Source organism: Anoplophora glabripennis, unplaced genomic scaffold (genome assembly GCF_000390285.2).
Source record: "Anoplophora glabripennis isolate ALB-LARVAE unplaced genomic scaffold, Agla_2.0 scaffold665, whole genome shotgun sequence".
In the NCBI taxonomy this organism is placed as follows: domain Eukaryota; kingdom Metazoa; phylum Arthropoda; class Insecta; order Coleoptera; family Cerambycidae; genus Anoplophora; species Anoplophora glabripennis.
Genome location: NW_019416757.1, coordinates 1 through 26766, shown reverse-complemented (window position 1 = coordinate 26766; position 26766 = coordinate 1). Strand labels below are relative to the sequence as shown.

The window sequence follows — 26766 nt, the reverse complement described above, 5'->3', positions numbered from 1 at the left end:
CTTGAACTCCCCCGAAACCCCCCGCCTCACATTGCATGCCAAAAAATCAAATGATGTGCAATTTACTTGCGCGCCTTCTACAGGCATGCCTTTTAATAGATACACATACCAGGAGCTATCTCCTGCAAGCTACTTGCATGCTATTGTGCAAGCAAGAGGCATGTGTATTTCCGCCTTAAAATGTGCAATTTACTTGAGCGCCTTCTACAGGCATGCCTTTTAATAAATACACATACCAGGAGCTATCTTCTGCAAGCTACTTGCATACTATTGTGCAAGCAAGAGGCATGTATATTTCCGCCTTATGGCTAATCTAATTATCTACATAACATTGTAATCTAAATGTTCAATTACATTTTTTTATGACTAAAATTTCTAGAAGGGGTGGCGGCGCCCCAGAGCCCCCTGCACCAGCAGCCACTGATTAAATAGCTACCTAAGATAAACCATTGTTTTTCTCTTTAGAAGTTTTAAATTTTATAGTGTCATTATTATTATTTTTTTTTTAGATCAAATTTGGTCGTTTGTTAAAAAATACAGAGAATATAACGTTTTCGAAACGGTTTATAAAGAAATATAGGTTTAATTCCACTCAACTAACTCATGTCTAATGCCATTTTTTACACTTCCCAACTTAATTCCGGCGGTCTGCACCACAATGGGAGCCTTGAAATCCCCTTAGCGAGGCGTGAACTCGTAGAGCGGAGCATCCCTAATGCCACTCGGAGCTCTCCTTCATATTAAATAAACAAGTACATGCAGCTGAATATCATACCCATTATTTGCCCCCTGCAATAATATTATTAAAACAGGCTAGCACCTGTGCGGGACCCTGTCATTATTATTCTACGATTCCGGATTAATTACACGGGACGCATCGCTAATTTCCCTGTTGGGGTCCCCTTTTTTGAATTGTCCCTTTTTTTAGTAGATATGAACCATGAATGGATTCGAATATTTTGAGTGGGTATCATATATTAATGATAACATTGGTCTAATCTAAATCGTCGGCGTTTTTGACTGATTTGCACTTGTGTGTCCAGTGCACAAGATGTATTTATATGCTCCTGTACTATCAAATTGTATAAAAGAGGATGGAAATATTCTCAAAGCACAAATGAGTGCAAGATGTGCAAATAAGTCGAAAATACTGATAATTAACAAAGTATTAACATCTAGTCCAAGGGTCGGCAACTGGCGGACCGCGGTCCAGGTCCGGACCGCGGAAGGTAAAATACTGGACCGCCAAAAATTTTTTGAAAGTGTAAATTACTCAAATAAATTATTTAAAAAATGTTTTTTACGTTTAAGTGCCAATCTTATAATTTTTTCTAGTATTTTACAATTGTGTGAGTGTTTTGAATTCTTAATTAGTAAGCAGATTAAATTTGAGTCCAAATTAAAATTAAAAAAATAAGAAATATGAATTTTTTTTTGGACCTCGTTAAAAATTTTCAAAAGTATCCGGACCGCACCTAAAATTACTTGCCGACCCCTGATCTAGTCCTTTATAAAAATTGAAAATCATTAGAAATAATATGTTCTATAGTCCAGGCGATATCTGTTTTAAAAATGGTAGGTAATCTTGGGTAAAACGTATATGATCGGAGATTTTTGCTTTAACGGCTTCTAAATAACATCAGAAATGATAATTTTTCTATGCAAATAAAAAAAACGTGGGCTTAATTGTTATTGCAAAAAAGTATAAAAAAATAGCAAAAAATTCATTTTTTTCTTGGATTTCTCGTCGACAACTTAGCAACTATTCATTTTAGACAAAAAAGGAAGAGGAAAAAAAGTTTTGTAATTAAATTTTGATCAAGATAGAGTTAGTTGCAATTCGAAAAAATAATTATTGTTATTGCAAAAATCGGAAAAATCATTTAAGAAATTACAAAAAATGATAGTTTATTTGTCAACTCGAGAATTCAGATCGGAGTAGCTGTGGATTTGCTCCTCCCACCACTGATATTTTATTGATTTCACGCGGTCTTGAATATCTTTGAGTGACATTTTAAATGGGACGCCCGTTATTGCAAATTTTGAAAATTTATATCTGGAAAGTACTCGGAATGACAAACCTATTAGTTCAAAAAACAGCCCCTATACCCTTATAGTTTTGCTGTAAATAAGGGTTAACTTTAACGGGCTATAACTCCGGAAATAATGGGCGGATCATCAGGTTTTTTTTTTAAACACTCGTCTTTCCGAGTACTTTTAAACCATATTTTAAAATTAAAAAAAAAATTGAAAAAAACATTAAATTATTGCGATTGTTTATAAGCGTGAAAATTGCCAAAATGTTTAAACAATCACCACGGCTCGCCTAATCGTCCGATTTGATTTTAAAAAAAATCATTTTAAAGCTTGAAAGCTCTTCTTTTTGTGGTGAAATTTGCAAGTATTAAAAGGCTTTCGATTTTTAGAAATTTAATTTTAAAAATTTTTTAATGAAAAAGAATTAAACAATTAGGTATTATGTAAAAACTATCTAACCGAATTGGATGAAATTTGGTGTGATGATTCTGTGCACTAAGATATTTAATTGGGAAAAGTATGAAGATCCTAGGTATTATACAAGTGTCTGAAAAATATTGACAAATAAACTAGCACTCTTTGCAATTTTGTAAATGATTTTTCCGATTTTTGCAATAACAATAATAATTTTTTCGAATTGCAACTAACTCTATCTTGTTCAAAATTTAATTACAAAATTTTTTTCCTCTTCCATTTTTGTCTAAAATGAATAGTTGCTAAGTTGTCGACGAGAAATCCAAGAAAAAAATGAATTTTTTTAATACTTTTTTGCAATAACAATTAAGCCCACGTGTTTTTTATTTGCATAGAAATATTATCATTTCTGATGTTATTTAGAAGCCGTTAAAGCAAAAATCTCCGATTATATGCGTTTTATCCAACCCGAAACAGATACCGCCTGGACTACACTATCAGTTTTTTTATCCAATGTGACATTTGCATTTTCAATAGAGCAATATTGGTGAATTATAAGAAAAGTCCAACTAAAAATACTTGACTCCGACTATGATGGATTCATTACAAATAATCAATATATGGATGGGTGGGAATTTTTTGTTTCAACAATGTTTTTATATCCATTCACATTTAATGATCAAAGAAAAATTTATTTCATATACAGGGTCTCGCACCTGGAACTGCGTCGATCGATATCTAGGAAAGTACTGCTCCGAAAATTTAAAAAATTTGACATGACAATGTCCTTGGGCGAATACAATTAAAATATCTAGAACTCTCCAGTACATCGAATTCTACGTGAAATTTGAGGGTCACTTTATTAAATATTCCCTATTCCTAGGAGTTATAGAATTTGAAATATTAATTTTTAAAGAAAAAATTTAAAACATTTAATACTTAGTGTTTCATTTTTACTGTTACATTTTGATAACTTCAAACAGCTATAGCATTGTTAACTTAAATAGAACATCCTGTATTTTTTTACTCTGTCGTATGCAGATTAAAATAACCATTGTTTTGGTTGTCTTACTACTTTTAGAGATATTTGCAATTTTCTATTTTTTGGACAGTTTTTCTCGTATCAGACCTGTCAAATTGGCCATGACCAGAAACACTCCAAAACAACTGAAATAACTTGACATTTGTCAAGTTATATTAAATTAATAACATTAAATTAATAATAAATCTACAATGAATCTCTATATATCACTCTATATCACTTAAACGCTCGATTTTTGTTAAGACATGTTTGGCTAAATCTCATCGTTTTCATACCTAGAATCCTTGACATAGTCAAGGTTAGAATCTACCTTTACTCTATGGCCCAATCATTACAGACCACCCTGTATATGTCAGTATATTGACCAGAATACATTGCACACGTGTACACAAACACCTGTATTACGTAAATATTTTTATCTATATTTGTTTTCGCTCTACACATTAATTATTTATTGCGTAGTTATCTATAAAAGAAAATGTTAATGAGGCAACTATACCCACACCTACCGATTCACATGTGGAATCAAGATTCCAAAACACATTTTTAACGCAAAATCTCGGTAAGAGGGAAATTTTTAATTCTGGGAGGCAATAGTAAAAGTAAGATGTTATTTAATTTTACTGAAAGTCAAAATACAAATGCGTTTGAATAGTTTTCGGAAAATATTTAAAAAAAAAGTATTTGTGTCTTAGAAAAACAAAATATTAGAACGCTACATTAATTTTGTTGATGTTAAATCTTACTTTCAGGAAAATAAGAAAAAATGCTGCAAAATATTCGGTGTGCGATCACTGGATGAGTTGAGATGGTGGTAGAATTAGCTTTTTCTAATTCTTTCTTGTCAGTGTTCTGATAAGTGTAACATAAAGTGCTTCTTTATAGTGAAATGCCTAAAATTAATAACATACGATGTACGAAGATCTGAAAGTCGCCATCTTGACAGAGTGTGGGAAGTCCACAGCTTGGACCAATAGCTTTCGTTTGAATATATCGACGCCTGGCGCCGCGACGTCACGGATGCGTGGGAACTGCCCAGGTGATGCCTCTCCTCTGTTGTAAGAAATATGTCCCGCGCGAACCATAGATTTGGAACACAGACACTTTGCTTTAAAATTAATTCAATATTTTTCCAACTGCAGTAAGCTTAAAAAATTCGCAATTTGAAATGAGTTGCTTTAGAAATTAATTTCATTTCTCCTACGGATCTAGCTTTGTGCCAATAGGAAAAATAGAAAAAAGGAAACGATTTGCTCCTATATGGTCTGGTATAAAAAAAAACATTGTTAAAGTAATAAAAAAACATGTTAAGTATTTACATATTTACAGAGGTATTCCATTTCTTTTATGACTAGAAATGTAAAAATGACTAGATTAAGTTGAAAATATTTCGAGAAAACTGAACAAATTGAAAGAAAAGTTATTCTAGTACAGACTCGGTAGTGTTTGATCTAGGTAGATAATTTTTTTGTGGGGAGTTTAACTAATATACATTTCACTTAACGTCATTCAGAGAGGCTGTACGAAGTACCATTTGGGGTTTCTTTGTTGGCTCTGGGGTCTTCTGGCATCCAGACTTTCGCGTGCATTATTCCATTGGGGTTCGGTTCTTTGATCCTCGACCAGGACAGGGAATGGGCTGTGTAGAGACCTCCACCTCCTGCAAAAATTGAAGTTAATTAAAAAAAATACATATTAAATTATATAGTGTAGAATTCCTACACAATGATAACACTCTGGGGCCACTCATCTTAGTAAATCTGATGGGAAGAATTTGATTTTGGTCTTCAGTTTATTAAAAAAGACGTTTTTCAGTAATTTTTCTAGAAAAACTCGGAAAATAGACATTTTATGAAAAAAAAACATCACGAAGAAAATTAAGCTTATAGAAAAAGATTGAGTTTTTTTTCATTTATGTAGGTGCAATAGGTGCTGAGATACGACTGGTTGAAGATAATTTCGTGTCCACCTGAAATTAAATTGGAAGCATTTACGTAAATTCTATTTTTTTGAAAAAATGCACAGAACATTTTTTAAAGTCCTTTAAAAAATCTTTAAAATGAACTTGACTTTAAGACATTAGCATAAAAATTAACAGTTATGATCAAAATAATTTATTAATTCGCTTTTTCGGAAAAAAAATTAGTACAATAACTGATGAATTTTTCACTAGATTTAAAATTAAAGGTAATCCTTCTACAATTTACATTTTTTATGTTTATTGAATATTTTTTAAAATATTGCGTTTTCATTGAAAAAATATTTTCAATTACAAAAAAAAATAACATATTTTTGAAAATAACTTTAAACATAAAAAATATACGAAAACTATTCAAGTGTACAAAAGTTTAAATTTTTTTTCACAGAATTTTTTTTATTTGTGTAGGATAAAAATTGACAGAGATGTTGCTGCTAGAAGTTTGCAGTAGAGGGCGAATGTCATGTTTTACAAACCCTTTAACCTCAAAAATCTCAAAAATAACGTTAAAAAATATTTAATTTTACAGTACTTTTAGCTGTCGATATTTTCCGTAAAATCGTTTTTGGATCGTCTTAAAAACTTTAAAATTAAGGAAGTTGTCGTTAAAAAACCAACGGTACCTTACCGCTTCAATTTTCGGAACATATTTTGGTTATCCACAAATTTGGAGCATTCATAGGTATAGGAAAATTTGAAATTATGACTTTCTGCATGAAAAAAATGTTGAGAAATAATTATTTTGAATATTGCATAAATTAAAGTAAATCGTGGGACAGTTATAACGAAAAAGAAAAATATATTTTGCATTTTTTATTGGATTATATTTTATCATTGGGGATGGTTTTTAAGGGTTAAAACAATGGGATAAATTATAAATTGTATTATAACCAGGTAAAATAATTCAATTTATCCTGTTTGTCATATCAAATCATTTAAAAACTATTTTTTTAAATATTTTGTTATTAGGGGTAGTCTTTAAGAGTTGATATATTGTAATAAATTATTTATAACACCACAAGCTATTGAAAAAATTTCTATCTATAATATATGCATATAAAAATATTTTAAGGTCAAAGAAACTATTAATTTTGTATTTTTATCATTATGGGGGGTTTTTAAGGGTTGAAACTTTATAAAATAACGTAAATTATAACCCACAATATAAAACAATATTTATTCTATATATTACGATATGATTTTAGTCTATATAGTTTTCATCCCCTAAAAATAAGAAGCGCATATCAAGCATATATAACTTTTCATCTACAGGGTGAAATTAGCTTAATTCCAAATTTTCATAAAAATCGGATCTATCCCAAAGTATTCGGAGGTTTTACCATATTCTCCTCTTCGTTCCCTGGATCCTGGCCCAAAAGTGTAAAAATCACGATTTTTCGCTATATTTAAGATTATGTTTTATATCTCGAGTTAAATTTTCTAACAAAATTGTTATTATGGCATCTGAAAGTATATACTATTCTCCCCCTTCAAATCCATTTTCAATCGTACGAATATCTTATTTTCTCTCCAAGAAATCTCTGTTGGAATTGATTAGTTTGGCGTAATCATCGATATTCGGAAATTGAGTAGCATCAGGTGAAAACTCAAAATGAGGGAAGAATCAAATTACAAGTATCTACATTCCCACTGGTTTTTCTGCTTTTCGGAACCGCTGATTACGAATCTTAAGTCAGAATTACAAAAGTCAAAATGGCAAGATCCAATATACGTTCTTGGGATGGCGTTGGTTTGGTAGACTTTCAATTGAGTTGTTTTCTATTGATTTGTTGAAATGTTTGGATTCATGAGCACTTTTTGCACTTGCCTAGATTTTTTTTATTATTTCTGGGTCTATTTCTGTCTTTAGGTCTTTCTGGTATTTTTTTAGGCTCGGGTTTCTCCCATAGAATCTCCGCCCAGGTCCAGAAAGTCCTGAGCGCATTAGACTCTAGATGGCTGGTCTAGGTCTCGAGTAGTGCGCTTATAACAAATTTGCTATAAGGGGTGCTATACAATTTAGTTGAAGTTGGAAGGGATCTGGAAATAACTTCTTTCGATTTTTAGATTTTTTTAGACCTGTTGTGTGAAACGCTCAGTATAATCTTGGGACTTACTTTCCTCTAAGAACGATTTCAAGGCAATGAGTACGCTTGAATTCGGGTCGTGTACTCATACTGGCCAGATACTTCTGGTTACAGTACTACTAGATACAGAGTAGACGTTCGATCACAGTTCGGGTTGGCTCCGCTAATTTTCGGGCAGTGCTGTTCGAATCATGGTTGTTGACTTCATCTTAAAGCTCTAGGATCGGCTGTGCGTAGCGAAAATTTCGAACTTAGATTTTTCATTTCAGTTTGACCCTTTTTAATTTTTTTACGGCCCTGTTTTTATGCTGTACTTTCTGTTACGACAAAAAAATCATTGAATTTCACGATTTCGTTACTAAAAAACTGTCAATACAACATTAAGAAAACAAGCAACGATGTGCAGCGTACAGGAAGCAGCTGCTTTGCGTAGCGAATTGGGGCAATCGAGGGGGCAGTCCTCGGCATTGAACCACCACCGCGTCGAGGGCTGCGCGCCCCCTGACCCGCCGCTAATCAATCTTAAATGCGGCGACGATTACGCCGCAATGTCACGGAGCGTTCTGTCGCGATATCCATAGCCGATAACACCCCAGGGCCCATTCATCGAGCGCCGTACGGTACAAGTGTCGAATTGTATTGTGTTTGCGTTATTTTGTTGTTGTGTCGTATGTCAATGTCGAGATTGTCGGGCTCTAGTGCGGGCGATGATTTTGAATGAGTTATCAAGTGGGCTGGAGTCAATAAAATTTTTATTATTCGATAATATGGAACTAAAATATCCCCCAAAAAACGCCAGAAAAGTTTTAAAACAAATAACTTGCAGGAAACGGAAAGACCAAATAGAAAACCGCGAGTGATCCTCATGTCATGTATTTGACTTAAAATTATTTCCGGGCATTATTTTTGTGTAAACTTACTACATTGAAGAAGCAGCACAACCTATGGAGATAAAGATTTATGTCAATAAAGAATATAAACATTGAAATATTTTGTTTTCCACGGCAATGCTGATGAAGCGATGAAATCAGCAACAGACTTGATCGAACCAGTGTTTTTCACTATTAGCTCTTTCCATTTTCCCGTAATGGCGCCCAGTCATTAGTTTTGAATCATCTTGTACATCTGGTCACAAAACTACAAAACGAGTGAATTTTCAAAATGCGTTTGTTTATCTGATGATCAGAATTTACTTCAAAATGGTACTACCGTGGTAAACTATGATTACAATAATTGTTGAGATAAAAAGTTTTTTTCCAAACTCACGACTGTGTGATGGTAATTTTATTCAGTTCTTAAAATCAAAGAAAATCGCAATACTTTACAAAATCAACTCTCGCCCTTACATTGGCAATATTTGAGTATATTAGAAATAAAGAATTTAATGCAACATAATATAGACAACGACTGCAAGTTGTATTTATTAAATTGTGACTCTCCATGAATAAATAATAAATTTAGAATGTCTGCATTTGAATAATTTGGTTTTCCATGCTTTAACAATAAATAATACTCAAATAAACATTCACTGTATGTGTTAAAATGACAACAATAAACTGGTGACGAATTAGGTGCTTGTTTTGAAGTTCCCCTAAAAATTTCACAATCATCCTCGCAAGAACTTATACAATATCCGTTGACTGCACCTTAAAAACCAAAAGAGATATGTATAGGGAACCATTATACCATTCGAAAGAGAACAAAATTGTTCATCAGGTTGCGCAGAAATATACAGCGTGTTCCATTTAAAAAAAAATAAGTTAGATAGTTTAAAGTTGACTAAATCCGGCTTTAAATTTCTACCACCCTGTATGAAATAAAGTCATTTTGGCAGGGAAGTTTAGAGTGTTAGTTATGTCCCCTATAAATTTTATCGTTCTAACTTTATTATTGTAAAATACACATCTTTTTGAATTAGGCAGTACTTTTTAAATTTTTTTTAAATAAAATATATATCAAAAACGGTTAACTTTAAGAATAGGAAACCTTTATGAAAGTTTACCTAAACATTGACGTAGAATCGAAAATTGCAATAATATATAGGGCGGTCCATTGAAAGTAACGAAGATGACGTCAACTTCCGGTATAACCGGAAGCATTAGGTGAACGCCATTATTTTAGTCATGCCAGAAAAACTATTGCCCAAATTTTCAAAATTAAAATCGAAGTAGTCCCTGAAATATATCTAATGTCTCCTCACCGTCACCCTGTATAGCTGGAACACATCTAGTGTGAGAAAGCCACAGAACAATTACGATTTTTTTATTTATTTTATATATATTTTATTCGACGTTATTCTATACTCCTCAAAATAGTCTCGTATCAATTTCTATAAAATCTATTCTTTAGTTTTTTGCTTATAATGATAAACATTATAATATAATGTTTATGTTACAATTTTTCGTTAATAAAAATGAATTATTCATTAATTTTTGCTTTGCTGTCTGTATCACGAAAACTCATCTACTTTGATAGAAACGAGGAAGTAAAGCAGCGGTTACGAGACAGACGTATTTAGTTTGTGGATAACATTTTAAAAGTAGAACCACCATACCACCCTGAATTGAACCCTATCGTACTTGTTTCGGCGTCACTTAAACAGTATCTCGCTAGTAAAAATATCACTATCGCTTTGACAGACGTCGGAAAGTTGTGCAATTAATTTTTCGACACATTTACACCATAAGAATGGAATAACAATACGCACTGCGAACATGCCAAAAAATTGAAATAGAATTAATGACTTTAGAACCTTTGCTCGACCTGGGTAGTTATCGATATATAAACTTTCAAGATTATGATGATGGCGATGGCGAGGATAACATTTTTAATTCTGGATAGTGAAAGTGAAGAAGAAGAGTTTAACTATTATTGCTATTATTATGAATTATATTTACTTACACTGCAACAAAAACTAATGCATATAAATATTAACACTATTTTTTTTCAAATTTATTACTAGGACAACCTTTTTTCAGAATATTGTACTAATTTGTAATTTTTGATTGTAAAAAATAATTTAGATTCTAAATAATCTAATAATAATCTGTTAATAGCAAGGAAAAAGTAATATCTTCAGGTAAGTCTATCAGTGCAGGGACTCCCGAAATGTCGATTCGATGATTCCGAATCGAGATCGAAATAATATCTTGAAAATTTTGCCATCGAAATAATATCGAAACCCCGCCCATTCGAATCGATATAATATCGAGGAATCTTGGCTAGCCGAAATGATTTGCTCTCTTCTTCTATCACATGTATTGACTATTGCTGTTTCTTTTCAACATTACAAATGTGTTTGCGTTTGTGTTTTGTTTATTTTTACGTATTTAACCTAACCCAATGTGAAGTGTCAAATACTTGTTTACACACAAGGACTTGTATAAAATCCTTGGTTTCTATTTATCTACAACTATTTGAACAGTTTTTGAATGATACCTTTTCTGTTTCTTATTATGCATTAAATAAATATAAATACTGCATAATATTACAAATCTTTTTCTTGTCATGAGTGTGTATTTACCGGAATATTTTTCTATAATGGTGAAAATTTTATCCAATTGTTGGAGAGGTTTTAATAAATAACTTATATGTGACTTTCTTTATACCTCTATTAATAGTTTGTTGACTTGAAGCAAGAAAGTCTACTCATTCCAGTGATGTTCACCGTGCATAAAACCAGAGAAAGCACAAAATAATTTAATGTTGAATTGAATAGTTTCCGAAGTTCTTTTTACTTCTTTTAAATGACAAACAATAGACATAATTAAATTACATATAATATTTTTATGTAAGCGAAATAATTACACAAATTTTTTGTCCGGTAAAGATTATAATGGATCCATTGAACTGTCTTCTCCAAATATTTTCATTCCTAAATGCTTCTCTCGCTCTAATTGTTCAACAATAATTATAATCAAAGGTAGTATTTTATGTATTTTATTTCAAACCGAATAAAAAATTAGGATGTGGAATATCAATAATTTGTTGAGTATGTACGCATAAAACCTTTAAATATAAAGTACATTTAAATCAACTTTCATGGTTTACTGTTTAGACTAAATAAATCATTTTATAAATTTCTGTTTATTTATTTGATGATTGGTAGGTATTCATTTTAAAATTTAAATAAACTGCGTGACGCCGCCGCCGGACAAAAAGAGATAGATAGCTGAAATACGTATATGTTAGACAGAAATAAATATATCACTCAGTTGCCTTAACCGTGGTGGTATACAACATTACCCCAAATTTGCCGAACTTATCCGAGGACTATATCGATGTGCTTCAAGAGTACCAATTTACATTTCGAGTCGAATCGAACGAGATTGGTTTCGTAATTATCTTGATATCGATAAAACGACATCGAGATTTCAGGAGTCCCGCTAGGTCCAGTTGTATGAACGAAGTAACACTATTTTTTTTATTTTTTTGAGGTATTTAAATGATACCATTGAATATTAATATAATCTACTTCACTACTACTACTAAATATCACTTAATTATTACCAAATAAAGGACTAGCGAAACAAGCAAACGTTTTTCATTCAGTTTCAATATACTCCACTCACCCCTAACGATGATCTTCTTCGGCTCGTCCCTCTGGACGTTCCTGTTGTGTCCGTTGAAGTACTCAGAGTTGGAGTTCTTGTCAGTCCTCACTAATTCACTAAGGAAGTTGATGTACCCGATGGCCAGCTTCAGCGTGTCCACCTTGGACAGCCTCTTCTCGTAGGGCAACGTGGGGATGTGCGCCCTGAGCCCCTCGAAGGCATCGTTGATGGACTGCATCCTCTTCCGTTCGCGGAGGTTGGCGGCTTGCCGTTGCTGGATCTGTTGTTGGGGACATTTGTTTCTCCGACGGTGCCGATGAAGTCTCCTGAAAGAAAAGAAGAAATTAAAGAAAGAAAAAAAAAGGTGGAAACAAAATTGGAAATTTAGAAAATAATACTTTATAGGTATTCTACTGTGCATTTCAGAACACATTACGCTAATTCAAATAAACAAAAAAATATTCCTAAAAAATCGTACCCATCAAAAGTTTAGTAAAATCTAGTCGTATTCGACATTTTTGACACTGTCGTTTCAAAATGCAGGTAATTTTTTTAATGTTTGGTGTTTTTTATAAATGATGAAACACTTCTAAGTAAAATATCGGAACAAGATCTTTCTGTCTTTCATCTTTCAAATTTTTTTTATGCATTTACAAATTTAAATGCCTTTTTGTTGAAAACGGTTGGCTTTAGAGATATTAGCAGTGTATACCTTTTTCAAGCAGAAAACTTGGGGGCAAAAGATTTTTCCAGCCCAAAGTGAAATACACCGTGGCACAAAAAAATTTAGGCAGTTTAAATGCGTCCTTATGGTCTCTCTTGGCACCCTCTAGTCTAGAAGATACAATGAAATCGTCGATAAATTCGAAATTCTCTTCCCAGAAAACCCCCGGATACGAAATTTCACGAATTTAGCTCTAAGTCGAAAGATATTAAAGAAAATGTTAATCATTTTTTCAATTTTGACACCCTGTTATTATCAGTTTTTGGACTAATGTAAGTTTAGTTAAATCGACTTATTTTGAGCCGTACTATATCTGGTGGAGCGTTGTCCCTTTAGAGACACCAAGTTGTATACGAATAGATTAATGAATGAATTTTTCTAAAGTAAGAAATAGAAAAGTTTTCCCTCTTTTCAACTCAGTTTGTAGACATACACTGTACACGGTTCGTCACGAAACACCCCTGCATTAGATAACACTTTATTTCAAAGGAGTCAAGCCAATTCAAATAAATTTTTTTCTTAAAAAAACGTGTTAAATGAAATCAGCCAATGCAATGTTCTACGATATCAAATATCTAAGTATAGAAGAAATATCTAACTTTATACATACAAGATTCCTAAAAGGCCCCACAGATTTGTTCTAATCGTGCGAACAGGGCCGTACCGACCAAATCGTACGTTTTTTTTGCTCAACACTATTATTATCACAGTACAGCAACGTAAAACTTCAAATTTTCAACAATTTCATTACCTGTGTCAGGTATGTACCAAGGGTGTCGCCAAGGGAGAGCAGAGGAGGACAGCTGCCTCTAGAAATCGAATCGAATTTTTGTACATGGTCCAGAAGTCAAGATAATGAAGATTTTGAAATTAAGAGCGCTTTTGAACGCGCGAATTCAGTTTTCGGAGCGGCCGAGTAGCACAGTATTTTTTTGAAAAAAAAAAAAATATATCGGCTCCAGAAGAAGGTCGTAGAGTAACATTTTTTTTTAAATTCGCGTAGAAAAATGCCAGCAATCGATTCATGTAATAGACATAATAGAGAAATGAAATTCGAAAAAGATATTCAAGAAAAACGCGATCAAAAAAATTTTACTTTTTTTCAAAGTGATTTTTGGACACTTGAAATGATTAAAATCGTTATCACTCTTTTTTACCATGAAAGGAAAACTCTTAAGAGAAAAAATTATCCCTGATTCGTTTCTCTACGATTATTCCTTGAGTAAAAAGACCGATTTTCGAGATAACCTTTTTTTCGAAAAATCGATATAACTCGAAAAATTTTTAATATTTTTTAATTTAAAAAAAGGCACTTTTTTTGCTTGCCGAGGGCTACATTTACAGCAAGTAACAAGTTTCAAAACCTTAATTTGCAAGAGATACAAAAATAAAAAGTCAATTTTTGACGGTTTTCTCGATGTATCTCGAAAAGTAAAATAGCAATCGATATATGTAAAAATACGAATCGATAGGTTTTTTTAATAGCTACAAATTTCTTATTTAACTTTTTTCAATTGGAATTCAAGTTTTTTTTATTAGCGAAAAACCGTTTTTTAACTTTTAATGAATTTTTTAGTTTAGTTTAGTTTAGTTTATTGGTGCCCAAGTATACAAAGTATTTGCACAAGTCAAAAAACAACAGTACACACAGAAAATACTAACACTAAAACAATTTTGTAGTAAATAATATGAAAAACAAGATAGAAGTAAAATAATAGACAAACATATTCAGTTAAAACAAAGATAAAACTAAGACAAGAAAAAAAAATTATTCTAAGACATCATTGCTAGCAAATTGCTATTTAAAAATTCCTGAGGACTATAAAGGTTAACTTCGCCGTTAAGCGGCACAGGAAAAAACATTATCTTTCTTAAAGTTTTTTTTCTTATATCACCATATTTTTTGTTTCCGGGTGGTATATTTTGGTTTACGGGGGTTATCAGATATGTTCTCTTCGATGAAAATAATGTTATCAACGTAGCACTTCCAGTTATACCGGAAGTAGCTGTCAGCTTCGTTATTTTAAATGGAACACTCTATACAGGGTGTCCGGTAAGTACCTCCTAATCTCTCGGGAGTATATAGGGGAGGTCAAAATAAAACTAGTCCTTCCTATAATTTTTTTTCCTAATGTGCCCCCTAACGGAGTTATGGGGGGTCAAAGGGGTACCTAGAAATTAACGTTTAGGGTTATAACTTTGAAACCACCCTGTATATTTTAATAAAATTTTCGTACGTTGTATTACACATGGAGCTCTACGATTTGATGCTAAAATCAACTTTTTGCTATTATCAGGTGTCCAGAAACGGACTGCCCCTATCACAATTTTTCTCAAAATTTTGACAGAAGTAATTTTATCAAACTGAAAATATTATTATTAGATACTCTGAAGGTTTTTCTTTAAAAATGGTACTCTTTATTTATTTCGAAAAAATGAACGGTTTGCGAGATAAATCGGTTTTGAAAAAAATTGGTAACAAATATAACAACAATTAAAATTTATTTTTTTACAATACAATCATTCCCGCTAGTGCCAGCCTACAGAAGTATCTCACTTTTCACGTTACATTTAGAAAACTTAAAACCGACAAAACTTTTTAAATTCAAATGTATTTTTCTGCATCGTATTATAGAAAATCAAATTCTCTTTTCACCGATATAGGCATTGTAAAGGTTACAGTTTCAATTTTCTCAGATATTTGTGGTTTACTTACATTGTCAGGAATATTACGTTAAAATATCATTAAATGTGTCTTGAAAGGCAAATATTAGTATTATCATTCAGTGTTCTACAAATATCAAGTACCTACTTTCTCGACAAGAAAAATGCAGAATAATTATATAAGATATTTTGAATTTTTTTATGTCCATGGGACGAACATTCACCATGAGTCAGTATTAGTTGCATTTCTATGATTTGGTATTTTGCAAATTTTGAAGAAGCCGCCAATGAAACTTGGCGATCTACATACAATAGCTTTCTTTGTAGAACATTGATTTTTTTTCATAATTACATTAATAAAGTGCGTTGTTTGACGTTTGTTGCAATGTTGCATCTTTTAAATAATGAGGGGGTATATTTACACAAAAATAATATCTAATAAGATTTCCTTGGGATACTATTATTAGCAACTGCAAGGACAATAAAGAGCAAATAAGCATGCTTTCATTAAGAAAACAATGAAATATAAAATAATCAAAATTTTAAATTATAGCATCCTCGCAACTTCATTCCATCATAAAATTATAATAATGCATTTATTAGTTATTTGAAAATTGTCTTATTTATTGTCTTTGCTATTCTTACGACAACATTAAAAATTAGAGAAAAATTCTAAGAAAACCAACCGAAATCATTTCATTACTTAATTGTTCTGTTTCAGTTGCAAAATACCAAATCAATACAGCTAATAATTTTGATTCACGGTGAATGTTTCATGTCCATGGATATAAAAAAAATTTAAATATCTTCATTAGAATAATTATTTTGCATTTTTCTTGTCGAACAAATACTTGATACTTGTAGAATACTGAATAACAGTACCAATATTTGCCTTTAAAGGCACATTAATGATATTTTTAACGTAATATTCTTGAGAATTTTCTATAATATGATGCAGAAATATACAGGGTGTTCCATTTCAATTTAAAAAGTTTTGTCGGTTTTAAGTTTTCAAAATGTAACGTGAAAATGGGACACTCAGTATAATTTTCTTCAGGCAATTTTGTTAGCGGAAGGTAGCGCATCTTATGTTCTTTCTGTATTCCAAAAAGCAATAAGAAGTGGATCTTATTTGTGGAAGAGCGAAATGGGCGGTGACTATTATACCCCTTCATTATAGCCATCTTTCTCTATCGCACGGATTTCTGTGACTTACTTTATCGCTCTCACGTAACGGCCGATGAACCATGGGGACTTTCCGACCCTGTATGTAACGCACCAATTTTATCTATTTTATAATTTTCGTTGAATTTCTTTATTTTTTTGTTATTTATATTTTTTTTTATGTTTTTCTTGTATTAAAAAGGTTTTTTAAAAATATTTCTAAAAAAAATTAATTTACTTAGATAATTATTAATTACCTACTAATTGTTTAAGAATTTTTTTTTTTAATTGGCACAATCTTTGAAATAAAGTAAGATACGATCTATGTATTTATAAACAAAAAACCTGCATTACATTGCAATTTGAAATCCGCCTTGTATAATACATTTCTCTTTAACTTAGAACAATTTTTTAAACTTACTCTTTGCAGTCGGATCTGTTCTCCTGATCACTATTGTAAGAAAAACTAGAAACGGCCGAGTCACTGCTGTTGTCGTCGTACAGGAACAAGTCGCTGCTATTCGAGGACCCCGTGGTGCTCCCGTTGCTGCTGCCGTTCCCATTCATAAAAGAATTCGTGTCGAAGAAGAACTGACGGTTCACCACGTCCAGATCCAGATTCTCCATAGTGCTGAACATCTTAGCTTCACGCAGGGGTCATAAGGTCATCTTACAGAACACGATTAACAGAACAGTTCTGCTGTTATCATTACCCGTACACGTTTCGAAAATTAGTCGACAAAGGCAGACACGTGACGCGCCACGTGTCTTCTTACAAGGGACACGTGTCGTAACTGAAGCGGGACTGAAACTGAGCCCTGAAATGGTCCGGGATGCATGCGCCGTGCTCCGGAGGGCCCGGAGGATCCGGATACGCGGCCGAGGTTCAGGGGGTGGTTTTGGCTCCGCCTTTTGCAGCTATTTACATGTATCGATTGAGGGTTTCGGGGCCGGTGAGGTGATGGGAAAATGAGGATATCGATACTTGTTCTGTTTGGAATTATTTCTCTGAATAGAATAACACCTTATTTTTCTTATATGAATTAATTTACGGAAAATTGAGAAAAGAAACAGCAAGATAAACTGTAGGAATACCTTATAGGCCAAGCAAATAAAAAAACTTTTCTATTTAAACATATAAGTAAGGAAAACAGTTTTTTCACTTTGCAGGGAAAACCATCAATTTTAGAGAAAAGTGACTCTCAGACAGCTTGTAGGGAATAAAATTATCCACAAAATGAGACTTGTTAAATTAAAATCGGTTAATAACAAAAAAGTTATTGCAAAAAAACAAGAAAAGTGCCCATTTTTTAATTTTTTTTATAACTATCCATTTATTGTTAAAATTTTATAAAACCTATGTCAAATTGAGGGTTTTGTCATACTTTAAAAGTGTGCCAAAAGTGGGCGCTGTAGGTGCAATAGTTTTCGCACAATTCAATTTGTATATAACGGAGGCTCCAAAAGTTATGAACTTTAAGCCTCTGTACAGGCGTCAATTTTCAACCAAACATGATTCTGAAAGCGCTATTGTAATCTTACAGACGTAATTAATTGACCTATTAAAAAATATCACCGTTTTTTTGACACTAACATTCTCAAATTGTGCATTAAAAAACCGTGCGTTTTTCGCTTATAAACAATTTGAATAAAATTGTTGCTATTTATGCTACCTCACCGATAATAGATACAATGGATAGCTGGCAAAAAAATACAATTTAAAAAAAAGCACCCTCTACGAGCTAAGATAAGAATTTTTTTTTTAAATCGTAGAGCAATTGTTTATAAATATTAAGACTTGAATTTTTCGCAAAATAAAGTTTACGACGTAAACTACGATTTCCCGTGAATTGCATTGAAAAATGTGGAAAATTAACGACTCACGAGCCCTTTAAAGGGAAGGCACTCGCTAAGTAAACCGTCCGGAGGCCGGCAGCGTGGTGGTGGGGGAAGCTCGTCCAAGCGAGACGCGCGCGCGAGAAAAGGTAATTCCAAAGATCAAATTGATGCGCGCTGTAAATTTTGCAGTAACTCGGCTTCTATTCATCGTAGGAACTAATTATTATTTTTAAACTGGGGTAGCTCGACGAAAAAATAACAATGGGCATATTTACGAATTCGTAGAATCCCAGAACCCCAGAAAAAATGCATCTTTTATACTTAATTTTTTTTTAATTTACAAAAATGTCACAAAAATTATTGTTAAACGAAATATTAATTAAAATTTTTCAATTTCGGTAATTACAATAATCTCGCGGATAGGACTTTTTTCGAGTTTCTCTTTTATTTTCGCTAATTTTCCTAATGTACTACTACATATTTAGATTTCAACTGAAACGGCAGTAAAGTATCATTTTAGCGACGATTTGCAACATTAATTTACGTAGAGAATAATGTCGGAAAATGTAGCAAAATGTAGCTGTCTCTTATAAAAAAATACGTCTTTACAGCTTCCATTTTTTTGGGAGCAAATTAATATACAGGGTTGTTCGGAAGTTAGGAAATTTAAAACTCTTTCGAACTGTGTATAGGTCTCCTATACCTATCTCTAACGGTATTGGAGATATAAAATAATATTTTTTATTAGAAAACTTTCTTCAATATTGTCATGATTGACGCTTTACCAATTCAATAAAGACCTCGATAAAGACACGTGGATACATCTTACAAAAAAATTCGATAAAAAACGAAACGGCACAATATCTCCAATACCGTTGTTAGAGATATGTATGGGGAACCTATACACAGTTCCAAAGTTTTAAATTTCCTAACTTCCAAAGTAAAAATATACTGGGTGTCCCGTTTAAAATAACCAAATTATTGCTGTTTAAAGTTGAGAGAAATATTCAACAGGTTTTTTTAACACCCTGTACAATACTAAGTGACGACAAATATAATAATTTATAACTTCAAGGATTTAAAATACACTCTCCAAAGCTGCTTCCTTAAAATAATTTTTTTATTGCTAATATTACATTTCTACGCTAAGCCTGCATTTTCACTAAAATTGAAATATCTCACAAACAATAAGTCCTAGGTATGCAGAACCATTAATAAAGTTCACCCATTTAAAAATACATAACTTTGATATGGTACGCGCTTCCTGGACACCCTGTATATTTCAAAATTTAAAATGTAGCCGTAATCAACCTACACATACCCACATAAACAGGTTTCTATAGCATTTGCCGTTTGGTCCCTATCCACCGAAGTGTTACTGGTGACTCACCCTGTAGTTCTCTTATTATTTTTTTCATCGAATAAATAACATAACACAAGCAGAGAAAAAATGAATATTTGACATTATACAACTTCCTGATTTGTTTTCGAGTGTGAAAGAAAATTTACAAATGAAAAGAAATTATCTAGAACTCTTTTCAATAATAACGGAAAATGAAATTGAATAACAAAAACAATCAACAACAATATAGGGTATATTTAAATTTCAACTCGACCTTCTTTTACTTATCTGGCATGATTTGGAGTATCTCAAGGGTCCAGTTTAGGCCCGCTATCCTTTATAATACTTTTAAATGATTTATGTGATGGTGTGGTGCGACAATAAAATATTACGATCTCGAGATATTTTGTGAAATTAGTCATTTAAATGATTATGCTGCATTATAAGAACATGTATTGTAAGAATAAAATAAAGTGACAGTAATTTTTTTGCAAAAGGCGTGGGCGTAGGGGGAGCAGAAAAAAAGATATAATATCATCATCTTTGTCATATCGGTAAGCCGATGACTTTTTTTTTCAGAATCAAATCAAAACGTGTTCAAATTTTATATCGGTAAGTCACTGGTTGCGGTTTTTTTTAGAGTCCTTCATGGAACTTCCAGCCCACCCCAAGCAAAAATTGTAGCTACGCCCATGGTAAAAGGGACGAAAAAAAATAAAACAAAATATTTTTCCAAGATATTTACATAACAGGTCTTCCTACGAAGTCAATCAGATCATTTTTGTCGCTTAAAAAAAAACGATCAATAATTTTAATCTCACTTTTTTGTAAAAGAAATAGCCGTAAAGTTACTTTTAAGTTACTTTTTCGAGTTACAGAAGAATTTGTACAATATACATGAAGCTGATGTTTTCCTGTTTAAAAGTATGTTTTATCATTTTTATTGCTGGTGGCACATTTTGGTGATGCATGTAGTCGGATCTCAGAACTATACAGGGTGAGGCATAATTAAGTGTAACAAATTTAACCGAAACTTCTCGTCAGAACAAAATAATTGGTCGAATAAACCTTTGTTCCAAAATGCCTCCTTACGAAGATATAGGGTGATGAACTTCAATAAAAAAATAATATTTTCTTAATATTTCCAGAACAGATTGTTTTAAAATTTAGTGTACCTAGTAAATGTCTGCTTTGAGAAACCAGCAGAATAGTAAAAATTTTGCGTCACATACTAATATTAGGGATAATCTGTTTTATAGATTTAGCCCTCATTTTATTACAAAAAAGCATCCTTACATATTTTCAAACAAACGCTCCATTAAAAAATAATACGGATTTACAAAAAAATTAATTGAATAATGCCTTTCTACTAAAATGATGTCTTAAAACAATATAGGCTGAAAAAATCGTTTATATTACATTGCAGCCATTGTAATTCTCTTTACAATCATTTTTGGGATGGAATTATTAAAATGTTTAAATGTGTTTTTAAAATGCAGAAGGTAAAAATCGAACTCTTAAAATCGATTTGATAGGCATCAAAGCAATTGCTGCCGTTAACAATAATTCATTTTTAAATGTAATAAATAATTGTTTGACGATAATCATTTTCGGAATGTTTGATTTTATTACAAGAGAGGATCGTTTACGTATATTCTGGCTTTTTGACGGAAATGCCCTAGCAGATTCCCTAATAGAAGAACTATTCACCAGCTATTTGTTTCAACCTTCCGAAGGGTGAGTTTGGTATTTCAAAAATTCAAGAGGCTGGAGCAAGACAGAGCAGAGACAAAATGTTACAGATCATGAAGAAGCTATAATTGATGCAGTTCTAGATAATCCTATAAGTACGCAATTAGAATTTTACCAATGTTTTTTTTCGCGAACTCTACCCAGGGCTCTATTACATCTTTACCACTATACAGGTGATCAAACTTTTCATCCTGGGGATGCCAAACAGTATATACGTTTCTGTCAGTGGCTTATTAGAAGGATAATTGACGATCCTAATTTTATTTCGTCCATTTTATGGACTATTGAAGCGATTTTTACCAGATTTTACAAATTTTCTAAACTTGCATCATTATTCAACCAACCAACAACCAACCAAAAGAAGCAGAAGATTCTAACAACGCAAATTGTTACAGGTGCTTTTTCGAACACCATCATCTGCGTGATGTACTAAAAAACATCCCATTATACATTATATTAGACAACAGAAAACAGATGTCCTGCTGTAGTTCTTTAATTCTAATATTGTTTATTTACTTTATTATTTTTTTATTTTGATGTATTTTCCAATAATTTAATATAAATTATTTTATCAGCCTACATTGTGTACAGACATCAGTTTGTATTAAAAAAAAAGTATACATTTCTGTACCTACTGAATTTTTATTTGTAAATTCTAAATATACTTTTTATTTTGGACAATGGTGTATCATTTATTTTGAAAAAAGTGTCGCTTTTTTTGATTGGGCCTGTCGCAAATTTTATCAAATTACAATCTTCCGTCACATTTTTCGAAGGGGAGGGGGACAGCTACACACTCTTTCCCCATCTGGGGGCGCCCATACTCCAACGGCCTCTTTTCGTTAATTTTTGTAGTAATTGTAATAATTATAACATATTCCACAGCATTTTGATCCCCAGATGAAACCAACCCCCGTTTATTTACGGGGATGTTGGCCAAATAAGCGGGCAAACAGGAAATATCTTAATTTACTCAGCACTCCACGCACTCTATAGTAAATTAGCATCCATTGAATCAATAATGGCCTTTTAATGCAGTTGCAGATTTGCCCCCATGAAGTGTAACTGTTGTTCAGGGGTGTTTAGTTGATACATATGTTTCTCTCCCACAGCCGAGCGGGGCGGTCTAGACTCCGACCGAGCGGGGGTCGCACTCGGGGGATGGGATTGTGCTGACGCACTGCCGATGCCGCAGGGCCCCGTCGAAATTACTTGTCAAACATGGAAGCGTGAAGAGAGGATTAAATGACAAATTGCAAGTGCTTTCTCGTCGAGTGTTTTTTATTTGCCTGTTAGAGTGCAGATCACACCCCTTCCCTCGGGGGCATTTTTAAATTAATTTACAGCTGTTTAGATAGAAATTTAACAGCTGAAGGTATTGTCGTAGGACGCAAAACGAGCATTTTGGTGATGTATGTATGAGGATCTCAGAACTAAAATGGGTGAGGCATAATTAGGTGTAAAAAATTTTACCCAAGTTTCCGCCAATACAAAACAAGTGGTCGAATAAACCTTTGTTCCAAAATGCCTCCTTATAAAGATACAGGATGAAGGTATTGTCGTAGAACGCAAAACAAGCTTCTAAAATCGCCTATGTTTTGAATCCATCAGTTGAAACGCTCAATACCAATATTCCTAATTCAAATGCACCCATGGCAGACCGCTACAACTCTCGTAGCCACCCTGCGAAGACAAAAAAAAAGGATCCGAACAAATTACCAAAAATCGCGGATGTTTCGAAATTTCCACGCGATGCTCCGTAAACAATGCCAGTGACGTGCAATCGTCCTGAACACGTCTACAACGATGTCGACAAGTCAAAAACGACCGCTGCCCGCATACGACGAAACCCGCAACCTGAAAACTCACCTATATGTTTCCAATTTTCGATCGTCGAGCCGCCACGACAATAGGAAGCACCCCCGTTTCATCGGACGATGGTAACGAGTACTAAAGCTTCCCCCGAGACTACCGATAAGACACAGATAAAACAAAAATTTCAAAACTCAAGCTTCGCAATCGCATTCATGTCATGGCGCCCAACGTGGGGCCACAACCGTGGATCGGCAACCCACCTACATACAACCGCAACTAGACAATCAACCAGAGGCCTTAATTCTTGAAGGGGCCATGTTACTGAACGAAAACGAGTCCATTCAAATTCTGCGACAGGGCGATTCACAACTTATCCAAAAAAATTTGGGAATAGATGCGGCATTAGAAATGGAGTCAATATCGTAAAAAAAATTTTGTCAAATCCTTATAGTTTCCGAGAAAAAAATTCTTGAAGTTATAATACATTCAACCACTACATAGCTGGACAACTGTAGTCTCTAGCGTCATTTGCAATACGCCTGGAAAGCCACGTGGCCTCAGCGACTCCGAATACTGAAATCCGATTTTACAACCGTCGTTTCGATAGTGTTTACCTGTTATCTGTGGTGTTTACAGTAGTTTTTTAGTAGTTAATTTCAAAAATGGTTTGCGTGTATCGCAACTCGGAGTTGATGGATATCGTTTTAATTTATGGTGAACAAGACAGCATTTGTATTATGGTGAAGCATTTGTGTTATGGTGAAGTAAGACAACATTTGTGTTAGTTCGTAGAAACTGAGTAAGACGGACCCAAATGTGTTTACACGTTGGTGGATAAAATTTTGAACAATTGTTGTAACATCGGGTATGTCAAATGATTTTATTATTTAAAAACACAAATTAATTTTATTAATTATTAAAGGCAAAAGCAGTTGAATTTGCTGATATAAAATAGGTGCTATAAAATACATTTATTTCTTTCCTTGCGAAAGTTTTTGTCCGTTTTTATCACACCGCCATGCCGGTCGCATTGTGCGAGGTCAGGTTTGACAGTGGACCAGTTTTCAGTGCCGTGCAGAAATGTATTTTTAAATCATTTTCGAACTGCACTTTTTGATTTTTTCTTTACAAAATTCTGTGTAAGGGCCCCCAGTACATCAAGAATTTTTTTTGGATAAGTTCTGGATCACCCTGTATAGGAACCCCGGTCAAATAAAATCGTTTCACAAACACATTTTATTACTGTTTCAATAAGTTTATTAACTCAGGCACAGTCTTTATTAGATTAGTAATCGCGATTTTTTTATACATTAAAATATTGCTCACCCCAATTTAATATGTTTTATTATTTTTCTTTAACTTTATTGTCTTACTCGGTGTTTTAAAACATCAATTAACACATTTTTTTCTTGTCCTTTGATTAGTTTTATTAATGATATAATTGATGTACTAAGAAAAAATAGCCCCCTAGTTCTATAGTAATATTTTAATGAGTTTCTAAATATTGCTGCAGGGTATAATAAATAATCTCCTATCATATTTCTCACTCTCGCCTCTCTCTATATTTTTGAAAAATGAGGTAATCTACTACCTACCGGAAGTGTTTAGATCTTCCCCTAATCCACCATTGTTTATTTCCGTCATAAACTCGGATTAATTACGACACAATTAAAAACACATCGGAGATGCGTTCCAAAATTTATTGCTCCGTATATCTCGTCATGAGTAGCTTGGGGCTCCACCTCATGTCATAAATAACGGAAACGCTTTATTATATATTTTTAATGACATCGGGCAAAGGGGACCACAAATTGCACCTTCGACCCGAACCTACACCTACGAAACGACACCTGAGACAGAGCCGGACTGCCAAATTTTAATTTGATAAGTAGATTTCGACCAAGGCTCGTTGTTTAAACGTTTCTCTTGTTTTTTTTTGTCAGTCTGTGTACTCTTGGCGATAAATCTCAACATATTTATTTGTTTACTTAATAATTTATTCATTTATATTTATTTATTTATAGCAGTACAATATCCAACGAGACAAAAGCCCAACAGAATAAGGTGAAACAGGAAGGCTTGACCAAAATTTAAAAATAAGACTTCTAAAACTAAGTGTAAAGATATAATATAAGTACTACAGGAACTATCAATGAAAATATTAAATCAAGACGCAGAAGAATTTAAATACAAAACAATAAGAAACAAATAAATTAAATAAAATATAACATATAGGTACGACAAGATTTGGATAACATTTTCTAAACAAACAATTCATTATGTTATTTATAGAGATAAAAAAAATATCAAGTCTATCTTCACAGTTTTGATATCTGGAAATCATTTGGTATAGCATTAAATGACTTTCCATATTTATGGATATTGCATTAATTTAATTATAGAATTAAATAATATAGTTTTGAAGGTTTTCCAAAAATTGCTTTAGTTTTTTTTTATTAAAAATGCAGGAATTAGATCAGTTCTCAACGTAAAATTAGTCAAAAATAATAATCTCCATATATGTATATAAATGTAGTCCGTACGGTTCTGCTCTTACGTTTTCCACGGGTGAGCGATTGCACCCCAGCATTTCACCCCCGTGGTATTCGTTGGCACACGTGTTCCTATCTCACTACTTTATCGCGAATGTTTATTTAGATTTGGTTTTAAATCTTTCGTAAATCCAATTTCAATTCGAGTGCACGGTATTATAATTCGAAAATAATACCCTGCAGATAGACTGCGATTAAAATGAAATCTGTGTGTATGAAGCTTTGCGTTCCATTGTTTGAATTTTTGAGAGATTTATCTGTCTAGTTTAAATCAGTTTTTTCAAATAAATAATTGTCTTTGTCTACAATGACGATTTATTTATTCCTTCAAAGTTGCATAAGAAAATTGTCTACCACATAGATATCTCTTAAGATTACTGTTCGTGAAATAAAATAAATATTCTCATCTCGTTTTCTAATTAATAATGTATTTATATTTTATTACATAGGGTATAAACGGTAAAATAATAATTGTATAAACTAAACAATTAAAATTAAAAAGTTAAAACCAACGACCTCAGAAAGGATAGACAGTGCATTGTCTTGGTTTGTTTTGTTCTACTGTAAATATTTTGAGAACTCAGCCTCCCATTGGCTAAAGACATGTGGTGAGGTGCGCGCGCAGTACCTGCTCTATGCTAGGGATGTGCGATACTGCAGAAAATATCGCGCCACGCGCGCGCGCGCCATTATTCTATGGCTAGAAATTGGCCTCAATGATTGGGGATCGAGGGGGATTATCCCTCTTTATCCTGCCTCATCTCGTGTAGGCCTGGACAGCCTTCGTAGGTGGGCCCCATCCG

At 33.0% G+C, this 26766-nt stretch overlaps 1 protein-coding gene across 1 annotated transcript; it reads right to left on the bottom strand.

Moving 5' to 3' along the window:
* Positions 1 to 4941: 4941 nt before the first annotated feature.
* On the bottom strand, positions 4942 to 17410 carry LOC108913968 (pancreas transcription factor 1 subunit alpha). Its single transcript, XM_018719636.1, has 3 exons — positions 17085 to 17410; positions 12130 to 12437; positions 4942 to 5153 (listed from the first exon to the last, which is right to left on the bottom strand). Exons 1-3 carry the CDS (start codon positions 17300 to 17302, stop codon positions 4999 to 5001), a joined length of 681 nt encoding a protein of 226 aa, XP_018575152.1. The 5' UTR covers positions 17303 to 17410; the 3' UTR covers positions 4942 to 4998.
* Between the last annotated feature and the right edge of the window lie 9356 nt (positions 17411 to 26766).

Excerpts from the sequence above, each read along its gene's own strand:
- LOC108913968 (XM_018719636.1), bottom strand. The coding sequence starts at position 17,302 with ATGTTCAGCACTATGGAGAATCTGGATCTGGACGTGGTGAACCGTCAG. Across the intron at positions 12,438-17,084 it reads AACAGATCCGACTGCAAAGA|GAGACTTCATCGGCACCGTC; the intron begins GTAAGTTTAAAA and ends CTTTTCTTTCAG. Across the intron at positions 5,154-12,129 it reads GAAGAAGATCATCGTTAGGG|GAGGTGGAGGTCTCTACACA; the intron begins GTGAGTGGAGTA and ends CAATTTTTGCAG.